General features: G+C 42.9%; 1 protein-coding gene across 7 annotated transcripts in view; it reads left to right on the top strand.

Annotated features, from left to right (window-relative positions):
• Window positions 1-23,546, top strand: part of dapk1 (death-associated protein kinase 1) — a 225,658-nt gene extending 202,112 nt beyond the window's left edge. For all 7 annotated transcript variants that reach the window (XM_041186193.1, XM_041186194.1, XM_041186192.1 and 4 more), the window contains 2 exons: window positions 4,265-4,453; window positions 21,343-23,546. In XM_041186193.1, the coding sequence (XP_041042127.1) occupies window positions 4,265-4,453; window positions 21,343-22,581 (1,428 nt within the window). In that variant the 3' untranslated portion in view covers window positions 22,582-23,546. The remainder of the gene's footprint in view (window positions 1-4,264; window positions 4,454-21,342) is intronic.
• Window positions 23,547-24,290: the final 744 nt, after the last annotated feature.

Genomic DNA, 24,290 nt, shown 5'->3' on the forward strand with positions numbered 1-24,290 from the left:
GAGTTAGCTGGTCTCACCCAGAGTGACAGAAGGACATTACAGTTGGATTAGTACCCTTAGGTTAGAGAATGGAAGCAGCACCCAATGTTCTTGCTCACTGTTCATGAGCACCGCAGGAATTAACTGTGTCATGATTGGGCTTAAATGTGATCTGTTATATGGTCAAATTTTTATTCATTCATGGGATGCGGGCTTCGCTGCATGGGCCAGCATTTATTGCCCATCCCTAGATGCCTTTGAGAAGGTGGTGGTGAGCTGCCTTCTTGAACCGCTGCAGTCCCTGTGGTGTGGGTACACCCATAGTGCTGTTAGGAAAGGAGTTCCAGGATTTTGACCTAGCGACAGTGAAGGAATGACGATATATTCCCAACTCAGGATGGTGAGTGACTTGGAGGGGAACCTCTAGGCGGTGGTGTTCCCACCTATCTGCTGCCCTTGTCCTTCTAGATGGTAGTGGTCATGGGTTTGGAAGGTGCTATCTAAGGAGCCTTGGTGAATTCCTGCACTGTATCTTGGTACACATTACTGCTACAGTGTATTGGTGGTGGAAGGAGTGAACGTTCATGGATGTGGTGCCAATCAAGCAGACTGCTTTGTCCTGGATGGTGTCAAGCTTCTTGAATGTTGTGGGAGCTGCACTCATCCAGGCAAGTGGGGAATATTCCATCGCACTCCTGACTTGTGCCTTGTAGATGATGGACAGGCTTTGGGGAGTCAGGAAGCGAGTTACTCGTTGCATGATTCCTAGCCTCTGACCTGCTCTTGTGGCCACAGTATTTATATGGCTAATCCAGTTCAGTTTCTGGTCAATGGTAACCCTCAGGATGTTGTTAGTGGGGGATTCAGTGATGGTAATGCCTTTGAACATCAAGGGGCGATGGTTTGATTCTTGTCGAAGATAGTCATTGCCTGACACTTGTGTGGTGCAAATGTTACTTGCCACTGGTCAGCCCTAGCCTGGATATTGTCCAGGTCTTGCAGCATTTGGACATAGAATGCTTCAGTATCTGAGGAGTCGTGAATGGTGCTGAGCATTATGCAATCATCAACGAACATCTCCACTTCTGACCTTATGTTGGAAGGAAGGTCATTGATGAAGCAGCTGAAGATGGTTGGGCTGAGGACAATAACTACCCTGAGGAACTCTTGCGCTGATGTCCTGGAGCTGAGATGACTGACCTCCAACAACTACAACCATCTTCCTTTGTGCTAGGTATGACTCCAACCAGGGGAGAGTTTTCCCCCTGATTCCCATTGATTCCAGTTTTGCTAGGGCTTCTTGATGCCACACTCTGTCAAATGCTTCCTTGATGTCAAGGACAGCCACTCTCACTTCACCTCAGGAGTTCAGCTCTTTTGTCCATGTTTGAATCAAGGTTGTAACGAGGCCAGGAGCTGGCCCTGACGGAACCCAAACTGGACGTCAGTGAGCAGGTTATTGCTAAGCAAGTGCTGTTTGATAGCACAGTTGATGACCCCTTCCATTACTTTACTGATGAGCGAGTGTAGACTGATGGGGCGGTAATTGACCAGGTTGGATTTGTCCCGCTTTTTGTGTACAGCACATACCTGGGCAATTTTCCACATAGTCGGGCAGTTGCCCGTGTTGTAGCTATACTGGAACAGCTTGGCTAGGGACGCGGGCAAGGTCTGGAGCACAAGTCTTCAGTACGGAATATTGTCAGGGCCACTAGCCTTTGCAGTATCCAGTGCCTTCAGCCGTTTCTTGATATCATGTGGAGCAAATCAAATTGGCTGAAGACTGGCACCTGGGACCACCGGAGGAGGCTGAGATGGGTCATCCACTCGGCACTTCTGGCAGAAGATTGTAGCAAATGCTTCAGCCTTATCTTTCGCACTGATGTGCTGGGCTCCCCCATCATTGAGGATGGGAATGTTTGTGGAGCCTCCTCCTTCACTGAGTTGTTTAATTGTCCACCACCATTCATGACTGGATGTAGCAGGATTGCAGAGCTTTGATCAGATCCATTGGTTGTGGGATCGCTTCGCCCTGTCTTTCACTTGCTGATTATGTTTTTTGGCAAGAAAGTAGTCCTGTGTTATAGCTTCACCAAATTGACAACTCATTTTTAGGTATGCCTGGTGCTGCTCCTGGCTTGCCCTCCTGCACTCTTCATTGAACCAAATTTGATCCCCTGGCCTGATGGTAATGGTAGAGTGGGAGATATGCTGGGCCATGAGGTTACAGATTGTGTTAGAGTACAATTCTGCTGCTGCTGATGGATGTGGATGCCCAGTGTTGAGTTGTTAGATTTGTTCGAAATCTATCCCATTTAGCACTGGTATTACACAACTCGATGGAGGGCATCCACAATGTGAAGGCGGGCACCTCCATTACTGTGCGGTGGTCACTCCTACTGATACTGTCATGGACAGATGCATCTGCGGCAGACAGGTAGGTTAGGATGAGATCAGGTATATTTTTCCCTCTTCATTGGTTCCCTCCCCACCAGTCTAACTCAGCCAACTTGGTCAGTAGTGGTGCTACTGAGCCACTCTTGGAGTCCCCGACCCAGAGTACATTCTGCACCCTTGCCATCCTCAGTGTTCAACATGGAGGAAGCACCGATTCATCAGCTGAGGGAGGGCAGCAAGTGGTAATCAGCAGGAGGTTTCCTTGCCCATGTTTGACCCGATGCCATGAGACTTCATGGAGTCCAGAGTCGATGTTGAGGACTCCCAGGGCAAATCCCTCCCAACTGTATACCACTGTGCAGGACATACCCAGGAATGGTGAAAGGGTGGGACGTTATCTGTAACATATGATTCTGTGAGGCTGTGGCTTGACTAGTCCCCAGATGTTAGTAAGGAGAACTTTGCAGGGTCAACAGGACTGAGATTGCCATCGTCGTTTCTGGTGCCTAGGTCAATGTCAGGTCTGATTTCATTCCTTTTTTGTGACTTGTACAACTGAGTGGCTAGGCCATTTAAAATTCAACCACATTGCTATGGGTCTGGAGTCACGTATAGGCCAGAGCAGGTAAGGATAACAGATTTCCTTCAATCTACAATGGCTTCATGGTCATCATTTATTTAATTCACATTCCACCATTTGCCATGGCGGGATTCAAACCCAGGTCCCCAGACTATTAGCCATCTCTGGATCACTAGTCCAGCGATAATACCACTACGCCATCACCTCCCTGTGATTGTCACTCTGCCTAGACAATGAGTGTCAGAAAGCTGTTTGACTATGGGGATGTTAGAGCTAAAACTGATCATGTTCTGGCATGATGCCTGCTTATGCAATTTTCCAGCAGGGATAATTAGATAGCAATAGTAAGTTGAACCCTGTTTGATTTTCCCGCCCCCCTGTATTTCCTCAGCCCAGGCCAGGTATATCATAACCTGTATTCCCACAGGGAGAGATATCACACCCTGGGCCCTCCTGGTCTGTGTGACTTGCTGATAGTGTATTCAATAATAGAGATCTTTACAAAGGTATTTTTAATTTGTTTGGCTGCTCAAAAAAAGTTTTTGGATTTTGTGCATGATATACATTTCCTCAAGCATTTTAATTTTAAAAATAAAACTGTCTTTAAAGCTAATGCATCAGCACCTTATTGGGGGAAGAACCAGACAAGGCAAAAAGAGGCCTTTTTCCTTTTGCAAGTCATTTTTAATAAAGGACCTCATCTTGCTGTTCAAGTAGTTTGTTGTCTAAATGCACCATTTCATTCAATCCTGAGCCATACTAACCAGGAAGGACCCGAACTAGAGAGGGAAAATTCAGGCCAGGCTTCAGATCCTGAATAAAAACAGAATTACCTGAAAAAACTCAGCAGGTCTGGCAGCATCGGCGGAGAAGAAAAGAGTTGACGTTTCGAGTCCACATGACCCTTCAACAGAACAGCTGTTTTTAATTCAGCTCCTGAATGTTGTTCTGTTTAGAAAATGAATGAGTTGACATCATGTGAGGGCAGGATTAGATTCAAATCTGATGTTCCCATTGGAAAAATAACCAGAGGCATTCACTGACCAATGAAGGAAATGGTATCTTCAAGAAGTGTCTGCTGGTGCCTATAGGTTCATGCTCCAGCATAAGTTAACACCTTCAAAAGAGGTTGAAAATTGGGAAAATGCACTTCAGGAGACTTTAACTTAATATCTAGTTTAATTGGCTGTGTAGAAGTCACGATCTAGGTGTACAATTATTACAATATGGTTTTCAAAATCCACTTGCATTTTTCTATTATCCTGTAAGGTATATACATTGCTCTGTTATTGTCCTGAACTCCTTTAGGCTTGTCTACCGATGACATTCCTCTGTGAGAAAATCATCGCTACACTGCCTTCCTGGAGAAAACAAAATGGACCCAACCAGTTTATGTCATGGCAACAGTTTGTGTATGATGTTCAGGACCAAGTTAATCCCTTGGTGAGTGAAGAAGACCTGAGGGAAGTGGCCCAACAATTGCACAGTTTGGGAGAAGTAAGTGCTTTAGTTATTTATAAGGAGTTAAGCCTAGAAACAACCTACCTTTACAATTAATTTACTCTTTGACAAATGGCTTACTTTTCACTACACTACTTGCCTACCGTTGTGATTTTAAATTACACCAGTGCACCTTCTTCATTATTTGTAAACTGCCTGTGAAATTAAGTCCAGAAAATTGGTTGCCGTTTTAATTGTGTTTAACAATAGTCTTCCTCATCATGTCTTTCTTCTTAATATAATTATTAGAGAGGTATTGGAGAGTCAGTACAAGCTACTTGAACTGGCACACAACAATGTTTAAGTATGTAACATTATTAACATTTTTGTGATGTGTCAATTGGGTCATCAAGCTGGCTAATGGGGAATTTTGTTAAGAACCCGGAACAGCTTCATAACCAATCAGAAAGAGGAAATTATGCAGTTAAGTGATTTATGTCTCCACTCATTGAATCATTGGTTACAGCACAGAGGGGCTAGTCAGCCTGTCAAGTATGTGTGGGCTTTTTGCAAGAGTAATTTAGCTAGTCCCACTTCCCTGTTCTTTCCCCGCAGTCCTGCCTATTTATTCCCTTCAGGTGCTTATCCAATTCCCCTTTGAAAGCCATGATTGAATCTATCTCCAGCACCCTCCAAGGTAGGACATTCTGGATTGTAGCAACTTGCTACGTTTTTTTAAAAAAACTTTTCTCATGTTCCCTCTGGTTCATTAAATCGGTGCCCTCTGGTTCTTAACTCTTCTACTAATGGGAGCAATCTCACTGTCTAAATCTATCATCATTTTGAACAGCTCTGTCAAATATCCTTTCAACCGTCTTTTCTGTTAGGAGAACATTCACAGTTTCACCAATCTATCCATGCAATTGAAGTCCCTCATCCTGGAACCATTTTTGTAAACCTTATTTGCACTCTCCCTGAAGCCTTCACATTCTCCCTAAAGTGTGCTGTCCAGAGTTGCACACAATACTCCAGGTGAAGCCATATCAGTGCTTTATAAAGGTTCAGCATAACTAACTTACTTTTGTACCCTATGGCCTGGATAACTCGGGAGCCCTTTAAAAATGGTGGGTGAGACCCGATTCTGGGATTCTCAACACATTCCTGGGCTGTCTGAGTTATTTTGGGGGGTGCCTTTTAAGAGTACGGGCTAGTTACTGACAAAAGCCCTCACCCAGCACTCCTGAGGTGCCTGGCTCCATTGCAGGGATAGTCATGTCCTAGTCCTCCGCAGTAATCATGGACTCGGGCCAGATTTTTAAAGAGTCGTGGTTCACGGTCCCTTGGAGGAATTGTGAACCTTAGCCTGCATGAGAGGACCTTTTAAAGGGTAAGTTCAAAATGTCCTCCTCACATCCACCCCCCATGCCAAGTTCTGCCTTTCCACAAACCCCCTATGGCCCCTAATGCCCCCTATGCCAAGCTATGACACTTACATGCCCATTGACACACTATTCATTGTATCGAGCCAATAAACCCTATAGTGACAGATGGAAGTTTAAAAAGCTTTTAAAGTAATTTATTCATAACTTTCTACTATGCAGTAAAAAAATTGCACTTCGAAGGCCAAGTTCCAAGTAGAGTAGTTGCTTTGGGAGTTTGGTGTCAGGAATACAAATGACTTGTCCGCCCAGCAGAGCTGGTTTTGTGATTAGCACCTTGATGCTGGGCAAGATGGCTTGGGAGAGGATTCTGCTGTTCAACTGCCTTTCTTGCCACTGGATTTTGAGGATCCTCTGAAGGCCCCGCCGGTGGAACTTATAAAGTGCTTTGAGGAGCCTGCTGCAGGTTGTCCAAGTCTCCGAAGCATATAGGAGCACGGGGTTTGCTGTTGCCCGGTAAATCAGGAGCTTAGCCATGCCTTTCTAACCATTTTCTCATCATGTACAAGACTTTGTGCACTCATACCCTCAGGTCCTGTTGTTCCTGAACCCTCTTTTAGACTTGTACTGTTTAGTTTCTATTGGCTCTCCTTGTTCTTCAAAATGTATCACTTCACATTCCTCTGCATTAAATTTCATTTGTCACTTATCCGCCAATTTCATCAGCCTATCTTTGTCCTCCTCACAGTTACTTCCAAGTTTTGTGTCATCTGAAATTGTGCCTTGTAAACCCAAGTCTAGACCATTTAATATAGATCAAGAAAAGCAGTGGCTTTATCACTGACCCCTGGGGAACCCCACTTTATACCTTCCTCCACTCTGAAAACAAGCGTTCACCACTACTTCTGTTCGCTGTAACTCAGCCAGCTTCATATCCTTGCTAACACTGCCATTTTTATTCCTTTTTATTATAAAGGTGTGGTCACACCCATTAGGTGGTACTTTATCAAACATCTTTTGGAAGCCTATATACCATATAAACGGCATTGCCCTCTTCAAACCTGTTACCTCATTTAAAAAAAACAATCAAATTGGTTAAACACAATTTGCCTTTAACAAATCCGAGCTGGCTTTCCTTAATTAAACAACACTTGTCCAAGTGTCTGTTAATTTTGTGCCGGTTTATTGCTTCTAAGAGCTTTCCCATCACCAAGGTTAAACTGACTGGCATGTAGTTTCTCCTTAAATCCTTTTTTAAACAAGGGTGAGTCATTTGCAATCCTCTAATCCTCTGGCACCACCCCACGTGTCTACGGAGAATTGAAAAATTATGGCTGGCCAGCACCACCACAATTTCCACCCTTCCTTCCCTCAGCATCATCGGACATTGATCCTGGTAACTTGTCAATTTTAAGTGTAATCAACCTTTCTGATAGCTTCCCTTTATCAATGTTAGCCCATCCAGTGTCTTAAAATCTGCTCCTTCACTATGACTTTGGCAGCATTTTCTTCCTTGGGAAAGACATACAACTTACTCATTTTGGCACATTAGCCATGCCTCTGCCTCCATGTCCATAACCCATAATCAGTCCCACCCCTTTTTTACCCTTTACTATTTATATACCTATAGAAGACTTCTGAGCACCACCACAATTTCCACCCTTCCTTCCCTCAGCATCATCGGACATTGATCCTGGTAACTTGTCAATTTTAAGTGTAATCAACCTTTCTGATAGCTTCCCTTTATCAATGTTAGCCCATCCAGTGTCTTAAAATCTGCTCCTTCACTATGACTTTGGCAGCATTTTCTTCCTTGGGAAAGACATACAACTTACTCATTTTGGCACATTAGCCATGCCTCTGCCTCCATGTCCATAACCCATAATCAGTCCCACCCCTTTTTTACCCTTTACTATTTATATACCTATAGAAGACTTCTGGATTCCTTTTCATGTTAGCTTCCAGCCTCTTCTCATACTGTCTCTTTTGCGCCTCAATTTTTTTTTCTCCACTTCCCTTCTGAACTGTCTATATTCAGCCTGTATTTCACTTGTATCATCTACCTGACATCAGTCATATACACCCATTGTCTGCTTCATGCTACTCTCTCTCTTGTTGTCTGGGAGCTCTGGTATTGTTGCCTACCCTTTACCCCTCATGAGAATATACCTCAACTATACTTGAGCCATAGCCTCTTTAAAGGCAGCCGATTGTCCCATTAGTTTTGCCTGCCAATCTTTAATTCCAGTTTATTGGGGATAAATGCACCTGCACTCAAATTCTCCCCCCTCAAACCATGATCACTATCCATTAAGTGTTCCCCTACTGACACTTGATCCACTAGACCCACTTTATTCCACAGAATCAAATCCAGCAATGCCTTCTTCCTTGTTGGGCTGGAAACATATTGATTATTAAAATTGTCTGAACACACCTCAGAAATTTTTCCCCCCTCTCTGCCCTTTACACTATTACTAATCCAGTCTATGTTAGGTAATTGAAGTTTCCCATTATCACTACTCTTTAGTTCTTGCATCTCTCTGTAAATTTTCTCCACTATATCTTTCCCACTATTTAGTGGCCTATGGAATACATCCAACAGTGTAATGGTACCTTTATTGTTTCTTAACTGTAACCAAATAGATTCTTTGACCTGGGCCCCTCCAGGTCATCCTCTCTCCAGCACTGTTATATTCTCAATCAGTGCTTTCTTTTCTTCTCCATCTTTCCTACCCTCTCTTCCCTGAACATCCTCTATGTGGGAATATTTAGCACCTAGCCCTGCCCCTTTTTTGAGCCAAGTCATCACAACATTGTATTTACGTTGGCTTTCTGCACCTCATAACCTTCCTCGCGTTTGGGTGGCTCCACCCTTATCCCATGATAACAACATTGGCTCACTTTTCCAGAACTGCGGCGAGTTGGAGTAGGCAGTGGGCAATAGGCGGAGTACACACCAGTCCATCACAGGGCGCATGCACACGCACGCACTTTACTGTAGCTAAGCCACCTGGACGATGGAAGGAAACCGGAACACCCGGAGGGGACCCACACAGACATGAGAAGAACGTGCAAACTCCACACACACACACCCAAGGTTTGAACCCGGATCCCTGACACTGAGGCAGCAGCGCTCGCCACCGCGCCACCCCACGTTAACAACAGTTAGAACCTAATTTTCATAGCTCTAGCCGAGTCCTGAAAACAATAACGATTGTGGTTTTGCTGCATTCCTGTCTTTTTTCACACCACCGCTAGTGACCTGGAAGCCATGTGTTTTGTAGTCAGTAGATTGTTTCATTTTAAATCACTCAATCATTTGAATGATTAAACATGAACCGCCCTTGGGCAAGAGAGTAGACTTGGTATACCCATTGAATCTGTGTTCAGATTCATTTGTATACTCTAAATGGAAGTATGTTGACCGATTTCCACCAAGAAGTATCAGCGGAGCACTTTAGATGAGTACCATACTTGTGATTTGCATTAAAGCAAATTTAAATCACAAAAATTGCCATGTAATTGTGGACTTACTGGGGGAAATGGCAACACTTTTTCTCGTTTCACTACTATCATATTTTGCAACATATCTTCTTGTATTTGTAGTCAAAATACAAAGGAACTTCTCAACACTGGGCTCAGTATGTAGACAGCTAAATTTACAGTGTAGGATGCTGAACTCTCTCTTGCAGGAAAATCTGGGCTCTTGTGTCACTCTTTCATGCCATAAAACCTGGTCCAATTATCTCAGTATCATGAGTACTGAACACCTCATTGCCTTAAGACTGATCAGCAGCCTGTGGTCTTATTGTATCAGAACAATGAATGTGTCAGCATGTTGACCAATTCAGAAGGGTGGTGTTGCAATTATTTTGCAGTTAATAGTTAACTGTATCTTTATTCAATCTCAGTTGACCACTTTGTGATGTTATTACGCATGACAATCTGTCAATCTTGCACTTGTGACTGCTGTAAATAATAAAAGCAGTGTGATACTGAACTCTAGGTTATGGGAGCAGGTAGGTAAACAGGATTAGAACTGTTTAGTTGTGTGAACCATGAACACCAACATATGCTACTTAGGCCAGTGGCTACTGTTTGTGTTGTAACTTCTATATATTTTAATGTATAACAAAATTCTTTTCCATACCTAGTCCTCTTCCAACAAGGTTAGTTTTACAAGAAATATATAATTGTGGGCTATTGAGAGTGAATTTTAACATAGGTTTTACAACTTAAAAGCTAGTGTTTTGAGTTGATTTTTTAAAAAGCATCAGTAGTAGCACATTGCTGGTGGCACTGGTTATTGAAAAGCTGGAGATTTCTGGAGACTTATAAACTCTATAAACTACCATCTGCTTATTTCTAAACAATGTGCCTCTGTAGGTGTTTTACTTGTGCATGCTTATAACAGCAGAGACATATTGCTTGATGCATGCATAACATGCAGATAGCTGGAGCTCCCTCACTAGAATTTAAATGAGAATTCTCTGTTCTTCGGAATGAAGAGATGAGTCTGAGGTTTCACGAAAGAATGTTGCGGCAATTCATTTTTATGTGCATTATGACTTTTCTATGGCCCCTATTAAGCATGCTGAAGCGCAAAAACTAAATACTCAGCACACAATGCAGCATAACAGGTCACCAATAAATGGTGTTCAGAAGTGATTGCATCAACTACGGTAAATAAGGAAGTATATCCATTTAAGTTGCAGGTCTCCAATGCAGCTTTAAGACTTGTGTCTAAAATTTCTTTTAATTAATCTGAAATACAGGAAGGAACTGATCAGTCACTCTTATAACACAATGATAACTTCTGTCTATGTAGCATTTTTAGTGTAGCAAAATATCTCAATCCACTTCATAGAAGCGTAGTCAGACAAAAATTAACATCAAAACCAAGAAGGAGATATTAGTAGGGATGTGGTCAAAATATTACTTCTGATACGGGTATTAAGGAGAAGAGGAAGAAAGTGAGGCAGAGAAGGCTAGGGAGATAATTTCAGAGCCTAGGTCCTAGATGGCTGAAGGCACAGCCATAAATGGCAGGGTGAAAGGACTGATATATAAAAGAGACTAGAGCTGAAGGAATGCAGACTAATTGGAGGGTTGTGGAGCAGGAGGAGGTAACATTGGGAAGGGTGAGACCATTACAGGATTTAAACAATAGGATGAGAATTTTAAATTTGAGATGTTAGACGACCAGGAGTCAATTTAATTCATTGAGCAGAGGTGAAGGCTGAACTGGACTTGGTGCAGAAAAGGATACTGGCACCAATGTTTTCGATGAGCTAAAGTTTATAGTGGTATCACCCTTCAACCTTCAAAACTCAAGAAAATAAACCAAGCTTATGCAGCCTCTCCTCATAACGTGACCTTTTAAGCCCTGGCATCACTCTGGTGTATCTGCACTGTGGCACATCCTAGGTTAATATATCTTTCCTGAGATGTGGTGTCCAGAACAGAATTCAGTACTCCAGATGGGATCTGATCAAGACCCCACAACTGAAGCATTGCTTCCTGGCTTTTGAGTACCAACTCTTATGATAAACTCTTTTGGATTTGCTTTTAGTACCTGTACACTAGCTTTTGGAGATTTCTGGACATAAACACCTAGATCCCTTTACTGCTCCAGAGCTCCTAAAATCTCACTATTAAGAAAATGTTTTGACTTGTTTTTCTTGGATTCAAAGTGAATGATCTCATACTTCCCCGCATTGAATTCCAGTGACATATTCATTTTGTCTGTATCCCTTTTTAACTTACTACCCCAATCCACATGATTTGTGTCATCTGCAAACTTGGATATACAGCTCTGCATTTGTTCATTTAAGTCATTAATATATATGTTGAAAAGTAATGTAGTTTGTGCTGGTGGTCAAAATCAGTGGCTTTAGTCCTCTCAAATGTTTAACTGAAATAAAATGCAACTCCTCCAGCACTGGATATTGGACAAGCAGTCTGAAAACACAGATTTGTTCAGGTGGTAGAGCTGGGTGTTGTCAACCTACATACTAAAACTGACTCTATGGCTTTAGATGATGTTTCCATGGGGGCAGCCTTTAGCTAAGGCAGAGGAGGGGTTCAGGAATAGATCCTTGGAGAACTCTAACACTGAAGAGCAGGAGGAGAGGCCATTGTTGTGTCTATGATTACACAAGAAAGAGTGGAACCTAGTGAGGGCAGTCCCACTGACTTGGACAATGGAGGAAAGCTTTTGGAGAAGGATGGTGTGGTTGACAGTGTCAAAGGTTAGAGAAAGATAGGGGAAATTGACAGTCACAGGCGATATATTTTGTGACTTTGATTAGGACAGTTTCAGTGCTGTGGTAATTACATAAGCTTGGTAAATAATATTTCCAAATAAAAATTTTGACATGGGGCGGTTGGGAGGGCGGGATAGCAGGAAAGGTTAAAACAATTTTAGGAAAAGCCCAGATATCTTTTCAGCTCAGTTGCTGGAAGGAATTTTCTCCCTCATCTGAAGACACTGATTCATGCTATGAAACACTGACATCAACAGCCCTTCATTATCTTGTCCATTCTTCATGTATGAACCTAAATATTTGAGTATTGTAGTATGTGACTTTAGGAAATATTATAAACTGAGCCCAAACCTGTGCCCACACACAATCCAAGCAGGAATCACTGAGCATGGTGTCCATCGATCTCAAGTCAGGACAGCAGGGCTACTGAACGAAAAACTATTGATATTAATTGTTATCCAATGTCAAATGTCCTTTCTGAAAGGCTGCATGTTGGTTTATAACATTGTTGACATTTCTACTCTTTTGTCATGTAACAATGAAGAAATCCCACTCATATTGAAATAAGAATTTAATTTTGATTTCCAACGAGGAGTCAAACAGGAAACATTGCTATCTTTTTCTTTCTCAGTTGTCAATCAACCTGCTGTGCTTCTGAATATATTTTTTAATCTCACCATTTAACCACTACCTAACTTTGTATCTGATTACAATTTTATATGCTCATTAGGCCATGACACTCATCATACAGAATAAGATTAGTGTTGAATAAGCAAACCAACAGAGAATGGGAACTTGAATGGTGCATCCGCCATTGAAGGTGGACAGAGGTCATGTTTTCACCCCTATTAGTCTGTTTTTCTATTAAAAAAAAAATATACCTCAAAAACTAATGGACAGATTTCACTGAAACTTGGTATGGTCCAAGGAAAAACTGGTTAGTTTTTGGAGATGATGTGGATCGGGATCCTGGAATTTTTTTAAAGGATCGGTTAACATTGGTTGATAGGGTGAATTGACTTTTTATTAAATGTTGTGGGTTGTTTTATTTAGAATGGTGTAGGTTTTCTCAGTTGCTGTGGTAGAATTTGTCACAGCTGTCAAAATGTGAACAGAGTTTTCAAGGCAGGTTGTTGGATGAGGATTGGCCTAAAGCCTCCTCGGTAGATGGAAGCTTTTAATAAAAAGATTTCTTTTTTCAGCTTTGTAGTTAGTGCATCAAACATGCAGGGAAAAGCCTCACATTCATGGGACAAAAAATTAGCTAAAAGTACATAAATGCTATAATTTAGTTTAATGTTGAGTTGGCAGAGCTATGCACTCTACTGAGTGCCCTCTTCACCTGTCACAGCTAATGAGGGTCCTTCATCTGAAAGCTTTCTCAGTCATTTTTTAATAAAATAATATTTTCATTTGATCTAGTCAAGGAGAGATTGAATGGATTTTGTTTTTGCGAGGAATGCATGGAAAAGGTAATGCTTGATCATGGAACATTGCTACTAGGCTTGAGGAAACCCACTTGAAGGCCTCTCACCAGTTTTCATAAGGCTTTCAAATTAGTGCATTATTGCTGAAAAGTAATTGTATTCTATAGGAGTTATGTTTAAATCTTAGATTTGATCTGAAATGCATGCGCCAGCCTAAGATCCATGAATGGAAGTTTGGAGAATCGCTGAGCTATATTTCTATGAGAAGTGGAGCAAGTTTGTCCGCTGTCACCCGTGATATTTAATATCTTCATCAGTGCCATATTAGATGACATCAGATGGGACAGTGTTGCAATATCTGTTCCAGTCATTTCTGGAAGTATTGCAGCACTTTTACCGATGATGTATTGGTACATTCACCTGGGGAACTTGCGTGCTGAACAGTGGGTTAACTAGTAGAATTTGGGTGTACTACAAAGTCCATTATTATTGTTCTGCATAGCTCCAGAGGGAAACTTCAAAGTACTGATTATAAGATGCAAGGGTCAATCTGTCCCAATTGCTTTGTGTCTGTGCCCGAAGTTCTGGTGAATGACAGCTTTAGCTTAAGTGCAGTTCTTCATGTTAGGGAGAGGCAAAGTAAACTCTAGTCTTTCTCATCTATTCAGTGATTGTAAAATCCCAATGCTTGAAAAACCTATGATGTAAAAGATGTGTCAAAGCAATTCTCCAAGCCTTGCCTGTAACTACTAGGCATGCCACATATGAAACCTAGGACCAAGCTGTGAGGTGGATTGTACCCAGCATAGAAAACACCAAGGTGGTTGGATCATAGTAAGTTATTCTGCATCATGCAGAAGACAAATATCCATCAAATAACTAATGGAAAGCATAAGGTCTGCACAATAGTTGCCGGAGAACATGAGCTGGACATGAAGCACATGAACTTACACTTGTATATCCAACTTTGATAGATAGTAGAGAGGCAAGTATTTGCTACTGAAGTTCTACACCACCAGTTGGAAGAAGCACTGCTTTTAATGGGATTTCTGCCCATCCTGTGATCCAGGAGAATATAGTGAATTGTGCTGATTACTGTGCCATCTGATAACTACTGTTTTCCTAGTTAGGCTAAAACCCACACTTACCTATTGCTTAATGTCCAACTAGGGACCATGGGCAGAATTTTCCATGCCTGCAGGCAGCGGGCATGATAGGTGGCGTGTGCGGACAATATGGCGCGATCGGTTTCGCGATGGCGGGAGGGCAGGTCGCGATCTTCTGCTCAGCCCGCCAGTGGCGGGCCACCTTTCCCGCCAATGGTTGCCGAGGAGCTCATTGTAACACATCATCATATCATTAAAATGCCATCCTGTCAAGCTCTTTGACTCCCGCTGGATTGTCCGTCCATGTCGGTGGGAAAGCACCTCAATGTATTTCACAACACACAGGCAACGTGTACTTGGCGGCCTTCACTTTTGGGGAACTGAGGTGAGTAAACAGCATCACCTTCCACAGCTCACCAGGGTCGTCTGATGCTTTGCAGGGTTCAGGGGTGCCAGGGTCAGGGTGAAGTGCCTCCCTGCCTCGGAGGCGACTGTTTACAAGGGGGTGATGTCTGGGGGCAACTGCTGCCCAGCCTCGGAGGCGACTGTTGCTATTGTCGGGAGTGGGGATTGGCAACTCCTGCCCTGGCATTGGATCCTGCCTGCAAGAAATCAAGGTGGGGAGCAGGATAGGTGATGGAAGTGGCCACGCAGTAGGGACACCTGTATAAACTGACCATTCCTCTGCAACTGAGACAGTTCAGGTGCAGCGACAGTGATATGATTGGGGTCGGGCTCCTTGCCTGCCCACCTACGCAAGCAACGTGGAGGCACCAAAGGGCCACCAAGTGCTCCAGACCTTTCCCGCCCTTTGCGGCAGGGATTGTTCCTTGGGGACAAGGGTTACCCACAGAGGCCACAGCTGATGACCCCCATGCGGCGGACTCAGACTGCAGCAGAGCGACACGAAGGAGGCTCATGTTGCAACTCGCAACTTGGAGCATCAAGATGCTGAAGATGAGGTTCCAGTGTCTAGACCGGTCTGGTGGAGCCCTGCAATACAGTCTGCGGAGGATGTCACTCATTGTCATCATCTGCTACGGCCTTTACAACCTGGCGGTCCAGTGGGGAGAAGAGCTGGCTGAGGAGGAAATGAAGAAGCTGCATGTCTCCTCCAATGAGGAGGACGCTGATGGGAATAAGGATGAGGAGGTCCTTGGAGCTGACAATGATGGGGATGAGGCCCTCGCACTGGCTAGGCAAGACAGGTGCACTCGGGAAGCCCTCATAGCTGCTAGATTTGTGGAGGATGATGACAACATGCAGTGAGGTGACCCCATAGATCCTCACTGCATTTGTGAACGTTTGACTCCAGTCTGGCTTATGGCAGCATGAATAATACCCTCTGAGAGAATGCCCCTGTCATGGAGATCCAGTAGAGGCCCTAACAGTCGCTCAATTGCAGGAGGATGATGTCGACATGCAGTGAGGGCACATCATTGATCTTCACATAGCCTCAGATAATGTCTGATTCCTGTCTGGCTGAGGGCAGCTTGCTTGTGCTTCGTGATCAGGGTCATTTCATAGAGACGCAGCCAAGAAACTTTAGAAGCATCTGAGACTTTGTCCGCCCTCAGCACCTGAGCCCTTCAGGAGCTGGAACACAGCATCAGTGGTCACAGACACTGAAGAGAAGGGGGCCAGCCCCACCTTAAAGGTCATGGGAGCACACCTGAGAGAATGAGAGAACTCTGTGGTGCCTGCCCACTACATTCTGGCAGCAATGACAAGCACCGCCAAGGTGCAACTATCAGTAATGTTTCCAGGGAATGTGAGGCTGGACCATCACTTTGGTCTGAAGACTGCACAGAGCACAGGGAAGAGGCCTTGGACTGAGACACCTGCCTTTATCTTGTGCAGAAAGGTTTCACATCTGAGTGACAAGAACACTGCTCATCAGAACAAGAAGCCACAGGAAGGGAGACGTTCTTGGGAATTTATTGACAATAGTGATCAGAATGTACAATTGATTAACACCTGTGCACAGGCTATGCAACTAATTCTCCTTAACTTTCCTAACCCTGCCTCTACGTCTTGGTGCTCCCCGGACATCCACAGCGCAGGTGGAGGCAGCCTGCTGACTGACGCCCTGTCTGTGATAACTTTGGCGGGTATCTTCTGGAGGGCCGAGACTTAGAGAGCCCCAAACTGCTTTCAGGATCCTGCTGTGTGGCAGTGACACCCTCCTCAGCCTGTGAAGCTGGAGCTGCTGAGGTCACAGGAAGAGAGGATTCAGATAGGCCAGTCACTCCCAGAGTCACCTGGGTGGATGGGTCTGGAGTGTGCAACTGCTAATCCTCTACCTTTGGGTGCCTGAGGACCCCTGGCTGACTCCTTGAAGGTAAGGGGTAGCTGGAGTGAGACAGAGCTGCCCTGCACCCCTCTCGTGTACACTTTGGAGGCCAACTATTGCATCAGCAATGGAGTTGAGCCCGTACAGCAGTGTAGGAATGTTAAGCACCATTCTACCAGTGTTGACCTGGGTGCATTACAATGCTGGCGCTATCACCTCAGCCTGAAGGGGAACAGACTCCTCCATCGTGCCTTGCAACCTGAAGAGTACAGTGGACATCCCTTCCTGATGTTCCCGAGCTTGCCTTTGCAGCTCCAACAATTGTGACATGACCGAGTCCAGAGGCTCGTCATCTGACTCAGACTCAGCAAATTTCTGGTCTTCAGCTGTCCTCTGTGTGCTGGGAACCTGGGAAGTCCCTGCTGCTGCCTGCTGTGGATCAGACAATGCAATGCGCTCACCAGATTGTGATCCCGTGTCTATTCTAAAGCTAGATGCCACCGAGCTATGTGTCTCTGCATTGGTGGAGGGTGCGTGGGTGAGTGCTGTGACAGGACTTCAAGGAGGGTGCCTTCAGCTTCCCCTTCAGAGGCTTCTTCAGGGCTTGATTGGAAGCCCTGGGTCATGGACTGTGTTGGCTGTTTCCGTGATGTGCCTGCGAAAGCGAGGGGAGATAATTAGTGCATGGTAGTGGCCTGTGAAAGAGGACACATCACTCACAGCATGGTTCTCTGATGGATGTTGCACTACTGGATCCTCACTTGGTGGAGCACCGCCAACCTCACTGTCAGCACAGGACCAGTCCTGGTCATCGCCGGCCAGCTGGATGGCTCTGTTTTCAAAGTCTGTGAGCAACTTGATTTCAAGCATTCTGCCACCAGTCTGTGATCTCTCCCACTTGTGTGCCAGCTTGTCCTGCATGAATAGAGATGGAGAAGGTGTAAGCAGGATGCCTGCCGGATCAGATGATAAATGTGCCTTACCTGTGGGAGTAGTGAGTGGTCCCATGGACAGGATGAGGACAATGAAGGTGTGTGTGAGAGAGTGAATGGTGATGTCCTTGGACTGTTAGTAAGTGAGGGCCCTGTGGATGTGTGCTGGGTTTGAGTGAGAGAGAGTTGAGAGTGATGAAAAAAGGTGACTTACCCTGGAGGAACGGAGGAGATCGTTCAACCTCTTGCGGCACTGAGTGGCTGTCCTCTTCTTAAGGGCGTTGACACTGACTACCGTCTCCCAAGCCAGATTGGTCACTTGCTGCCCATGCTGCAGCCAAAGCAGGGATACAGGACATCCCGGCGGGCCTCCACAGTATCCAGCAGTCACTCGAGGGACCCATCATTAAACCGGGGGGGCTGTGGTCTTTTCTCCTTTGCTGGCCATGTCTCCCAGGCAGCGGTGGTGAGCTGTATTGACAAGCGGTGTGCTGGAGGCTGCCTTTTAAACATGGTGGGTGATGGCAGAAGGGCAAATAAGATCCCGCCTGACATGGAAACAGCGTGTACAGGGACGATACAACGTGAAAACCCACCATTGCGGCCAGCGGATAAAACATTTTACCCGCCTGCTATCGCACTTAGTGTAAATCTGGGAAAATTCTGCACTATATCTTTTTGGAGAGTAGATGAGCAAAATCTCTTTGGATTTGAGTTTGCTTTATAATGACAAGCCTAGTCTTGGGAGATTGGATTTTAGTCTGTCCTCTGATTGATCCAGTAATCCAAAATATCTTGAGCTACACAATAGTGGACTCTCGTACACAGTTGCACAATGTCTAAAATAACCTGCTGTAACCCTTCCCTTTACAAATCTGAGCCTGTGAAGACAGAATAAATTTGGGCTGCTAGGTTAAACAATCTGCAAAGTTACTCTCTTAGGCATATATGTAGATGGTTATTTCAAATGTGCAAATTGGCTGCTGCATTTTCCTATATCACAACAGTGACTATACTTTGACTGAAGCAAAAAGAGGCTAGATAAAAGAAATTCTTCCCTTTCTTAAAATGCAACCATCTCTGTCTCTATGTATTTATTTAGTTATGAAGCTGCTGTATTCAATTTTATTTTTTTAGTGAAATGCATAAGTCAGCATTTTTTTACTCGTATGTCTGGCGTGTAGAGTATCTTGTCTCTTGATTACTAAACACCTGTGAGCCCAAAGAAAACCTACACGAAAGTAAATCTAGTTCTAAGAATTCAAATGATTTGTTACAAACCACCAGGATTTCAGCTTTGCAGTCTATCCTCTGAATGTCTCATGAGACCAGTGGCTCTTAATCAAGTTCATATGCACATTTGTTGATTTATGTATTTCATTGAGTAATATGCTGCAAAAACAACTCCCACTTGCAATGCTGATACAGTTTTGTAACAGAAGTCCTTGGTTATATATCTTCCTGTTGTGTGCTGTTAAATGGAACAAAGTTAAATTGAAGGGTGTAGTTTGAAAGCACAAAACACAAACCACAAGAACAAAGTTTCTCTTTGAAGTAATGCAGCTGTTCTGGGTTGTCTGGTGCATCACAGGGTAGTTAAGACAACAGCTTGCCACTGTCTGAGGATCTGGAGATTATTATAGTGGTACACTCCAAATGTGGGGATCAGTTGGCTGGTGAGTGCAGAATAATGCCAATGGTGTGGGTTTTATCCCCATACTTGCTGTGGTAGTTCATAGAGGCCTGAGTCCTTACCTTCCCCCATACTTGATACTGAGTATTTCCTCTCAAGCTATATAACCAATTGTCTCTCTCTCTAATGGAGAAAGATGCCAATGATCCTTCATGGACAATGACTAATTACCAAATTACCAAGGCAGTGGCCAATTAATATTTGAACCAAATGCATGCTTTAGGAATTACATCCTGGCACATTTTGCAATTGAAAACAGCGCAACAAAAATAAGATTTTCAGGCACTGGATTAAAAAATATTTGCACGTGCAAGGGCTGACTAATCCTGTATGACACATACACAGACATTTTGGGAGTAAGCAATTATAATTGCAGGCAACATTGGAAATAGAAGCAAAATATGAGGGCACTTACTTTGGAAACCTTCCAGAACAGGAAAATTTATCTCTTTTACCTTCTCCCGGGCTTGGTGGACAGGTGAGGCAATATTTTTTCTTTGTCACCTCCCTCCAGGTTTTTGACTTGAAAAATTGGAGAGGAATAAAATGGACTACTAACTCAGTATCATGCATTTTACATTGTTGCAGAGTCAATATCTGGCTTATTGAGTCAAACTACAAATCATTCCTAGAATTGCCAAACTGACCCACTTTTTTTAAAAAAATTGACCTAATGTAGCGGAAGTCAAATGTTAAATAGGCATTTAGCAACTGCAATGCTGATCATTTGTATTGAACATATGCGGCCATTCTCGATTTTTCTTATTATCTTTGTGGGGCTTGCACACAACTGCAGCCCCTTGTTTCACCAATACTTGTCTATTCCATTTTTGTGTGGAAACAATGGGCATACAGCAGGCCAGATTTTGTTGACTGCCCATGTCCAATGAGTCACAGAACTTAATCTACACCTTTATAAGTTCTCATATTGTAAAGTGAATTCTTGCAGTTTAAAAGTAAATCTAAACCTTTGTCATGAATGCATTGGATTTTTCTCCTGTACACGATTCTTAACAAGGCCATGCATTAAAAAATGGCAACCTTCCTGCATGTGAGTGGCTATCACTCATTTGTTGAAAGAATCAATTATTCAATTTTTGTTTCTCCTTTTCTTCCTCTGACCTAAACATGTTGACTCTTTCTTGGATAAGTTCCGCAAGCACCTTTTATGATCTTAAATGAGATATGCTTCATATGTGAATCACATTAGGGAAAGTTAGTAGCTGACTGAGCTATGGGGATGGGGGTAGTGGGGTGGTGGTAATCCCATACCAGCCTGATTGTTTCCTTACTGTCTAAATAGGGGCCATTTTCCATCAGGAATTCTGACTTGCCTTCACTCTAGCCCAAGGGGTGCTGAGGACAGTTGTCCTCAATCACCTTGCATCAGCACTGAAACTTGGGACCTTCAGGTCTTTGTGGTTGTTAGATGCTGACCTTGCCCAATTGAAATAGGGAAAGCTAATTAAACCATGTTTAAATGCAAGTTGTAAAGAGGGAAAGTTCAAAAAAATGTAAGGAAATACTTTTGCATTCCTAAAATTTAGCGTTATCAAGGTATCCCAAAGTTATTTGTATCCAATAATTACTTTTGTATTATAATTGGTATTATGTAAGTTAAGTTAATAGTTATGTACAATGTTAACAGTGACTTAAATAAAACTGCCTTGTCTAACGCACTTTAAATTGTACACACCTCCAGTGGATTGATTTGGTTGAGATACACTCTTAACAGATTTGAACTGCAAATAAGTGTTAGGTCCAAATAATTAAGATGAGTTATTACTGAAGTCAAGATGAATTATTTCAAATCCACTAATGATCTCCCTGCGATTTCCTTTGCCTTACAGATCAATATTTTACAAAGTGAAACTATCCAAGATGTGGTGCTTCTGGATCCTCGGTGGTTATGCACCAATGTACTGGGAAGACTGTTGTCCAATGAAAATCAAAAGGCTTTGCACCACTACAGGGGCCGGTATACAATAGATGATATCCTGCGCCTGGTATCAGAGAAGGATGTAGAGGAATTATTGCAAATTCTAGATGCAATGGACATCTGTGCTCGGGACTTAATGAGTGGATCAATGGTAGATATTCCCGCTTTAATTAAAGTAGACAGTCTACACAGATCCTGGACTGATGAAGATGATGAAATGATGGTTTATGGAGGGGTCCGCTTTGTGCCTGTTGAACATCATACCCCATATCCTTGTGGTATTTTCCACAAAGTGCAGGTGAACCTCTGTAGATGGATACATCAGCAGAACTCTGAAGGAGAACTAGATGTAAGGTTATGGACCAATGGATCAAAAATATCCAACAAAGGGACTGAAGTCTTGGTGTTGCTGGTCAACCATGGACAGGGTGTGGAGGTACAAGTGAGAGGATCAGAAACCGAAAAAATAAAGTGTTTTTTGTTTCTGGATTCCATTTGTAGTGTCATTGATAATCTAATGGCGACTACTTTGCCTGGACTCCTAACCGTCAAGCATTACTTGAGCCCCCAGCAGCTTAGGGAGCACAGTGAACCTGTTATGGTTTATCAGCCTAGAGACTTCTTTAGAGCTCAAGCTCAGAAAGAGACTTCACTCACCAATACCATAGGTGGTTATAAAGAGAGCTTTAGCAGCATTCTGTGCTTTGGTTGTCTTGATGTCTATTCCCAAGGAAACCTAGGAATGGACATTCCTGTATCTGAACTAAATCTTCTTGCAAGACGGAAGCTTAGCCGCCTACTGGACCCACCTGATCCCATGGGTAAAGACTGGTGCCTTTTGGCTACAAACTTAGGACTTGATGATCTCGTTGCAAAACTCAATGCTCAGAATGGAACTTTAAAAGATGGGAAACTTTCTACAAGTCCAACTGGTGCTGTATTGACTGACTGGGCAGCTTCACCGGAAAATTCTGTAGGGCTTTTAATGTCAAAACTAAGAGGACTGGGTCGTCGGGATGCTGCAGACTTTCTTTTAAAGGCCTCAGCCATTTTCAAAGTTAACTTAGATACCAATGGGCATGAATCTTACTTATCCAGTTGCAATGGGGGAACATCTTATAATTCAATCAGCTCAGTAGTTTCAAGATAAAATAACTACTACAAAGCTGGTGAGACGTGCAATTTTAATTAAATCCTGACTTTATAAAATGCATTCATTGTGTACAGATAGTGCTCAAGATAATTGTGTAACCTGCTTCCTTTGACAAGAAGACAATAGTAAAATTTAATGTTATAAACTTAACATTTTTACTTCCACATGATAAACTACAGTTCCTTGGTACTTAATGTTTCAATGGGTTATCTGCTGCTTTCTGCTAAAGGCAGTAAGTTTTTAACAAAAAAAACAGTTGCAATCTTAGAATTGAAATGGATTTGTCACTTATGGAGATATACGTTACAAAGCTGCCATGTGCAAGTTATCCAGTTTGTAAGGAATATCTTCATCTCTTTGTGATGTTATTTGTGGAAGTAATTTCAGAAGAAGCTGTCTGCAAGAATGTGAATTTTTATAACAAGTTTTTCATCATTTGCCCATATACTCTCTTTATTTTCTATAATGGTGGGGAAAAGGCGAATGTTTGTTTGCTATTGACAATATTAAATTTGATATGTAATGTCAACAACCAAATGCTAGTGCCTTTTTCAGGAAAGGGTTTCCTGTTGTATGTAGACCAATATTTGTTAAAACCTTTACATAGGAATCTTCTACCTCCCCATTTCTCTTCTCTGAGGAGCATGCATATCATTTACCATATAAGGCATTTGTAATTCCTTTTTGTATAGATTTTTCAATTTTGGTCAACTTCTCTTCATATTGTCGTGGTTTATCCACAGTTTAGAAGGGAACAGTTATGTGGTAGTTTCATGTGCATTGACAATAAAATAGTGATGTACAGTGAAATTTAATGGTGGGAATTTTTTCCATTTTTGATCTTTGTTATGGGAAGCATGTAATTTTAACATTGCGACATTATCTACACAGTTGCATATTTACAAGCTTTTTAGTGTAGTTTATAACTTGAAGTATTTTTAATAAACAATTTACTTATGAAATATTAAGCTTTTAAAAAGCCAATTAATTTTGCATTTTGAAAGTTATCTGTTGGTTTTAATGCTTTGGGACACCTGTAACCTAGAAATTCAATGACACTGCACCAATCTTTCAGGCACAAAATGAGAGCCTAAGCATTCAATAAGGTGGGAGAGGGCACATTTAGTCATTTTGTGTCAGAGGTTCACTGCCCAATATAATAGAAAAGGGGTCCAAGGCTTGCTCTTAAAACAAATGTTAGACCCCCAATTTGCATTTGCAAAAGATCCAACACCTGTTTGAGGCCCACTATACAAAAGTGGGCTGTTCTCCATTCTGATCACTCCCCCATTTCCCTTCTCCTGCCCTACTTTCTGGACCTGGCCATTGCTGGCGATGTAGTAAATCAAAATTGAAAGCCTCTTCGGCAACCAGCTGCCTGGAGACTACCAGCAGACATCTGTACACCAGTTTCAGGTAAATGAGACTGGAGGCCGAATATCATTTGGGTCTTCAGCCTCCCTGTTCCAATGCAGGTATCGTTCCCTATGCCCATGTTCATGCTGGCAAACTTCTAAGCCAATATATATGTACGACAACTTGCAATTATTTAGCACCTTTAACATAGTAAAAAAAATCCCAACATCTTCATAGGAGCGTTACAAAAAAAGAAAATTTGACACAGTCACATAAGGAGGTATTGGGGCAGATGACCAAAAGCTTGGTGAAAGAAGTAAGCTTTGGAGAGGGAGGCGAAGAGGTTTAGG

Source organism: Carcharodon carcharias, chromosome 4, assembly GCF_017639515.1.
Source record: "Carcharodon carcharias isolate sCarCar2 chromosome 4, sCarCar2.pri, whole genome shotgun sequence".
In the NCBI taxonomy this organism is placed as follows: Eukaryota; Metazoa; Chordata; class Chondrichthyes; order Lamniformes; family Lamnidae; genus Carcharodon; species Carcharodon carcharias.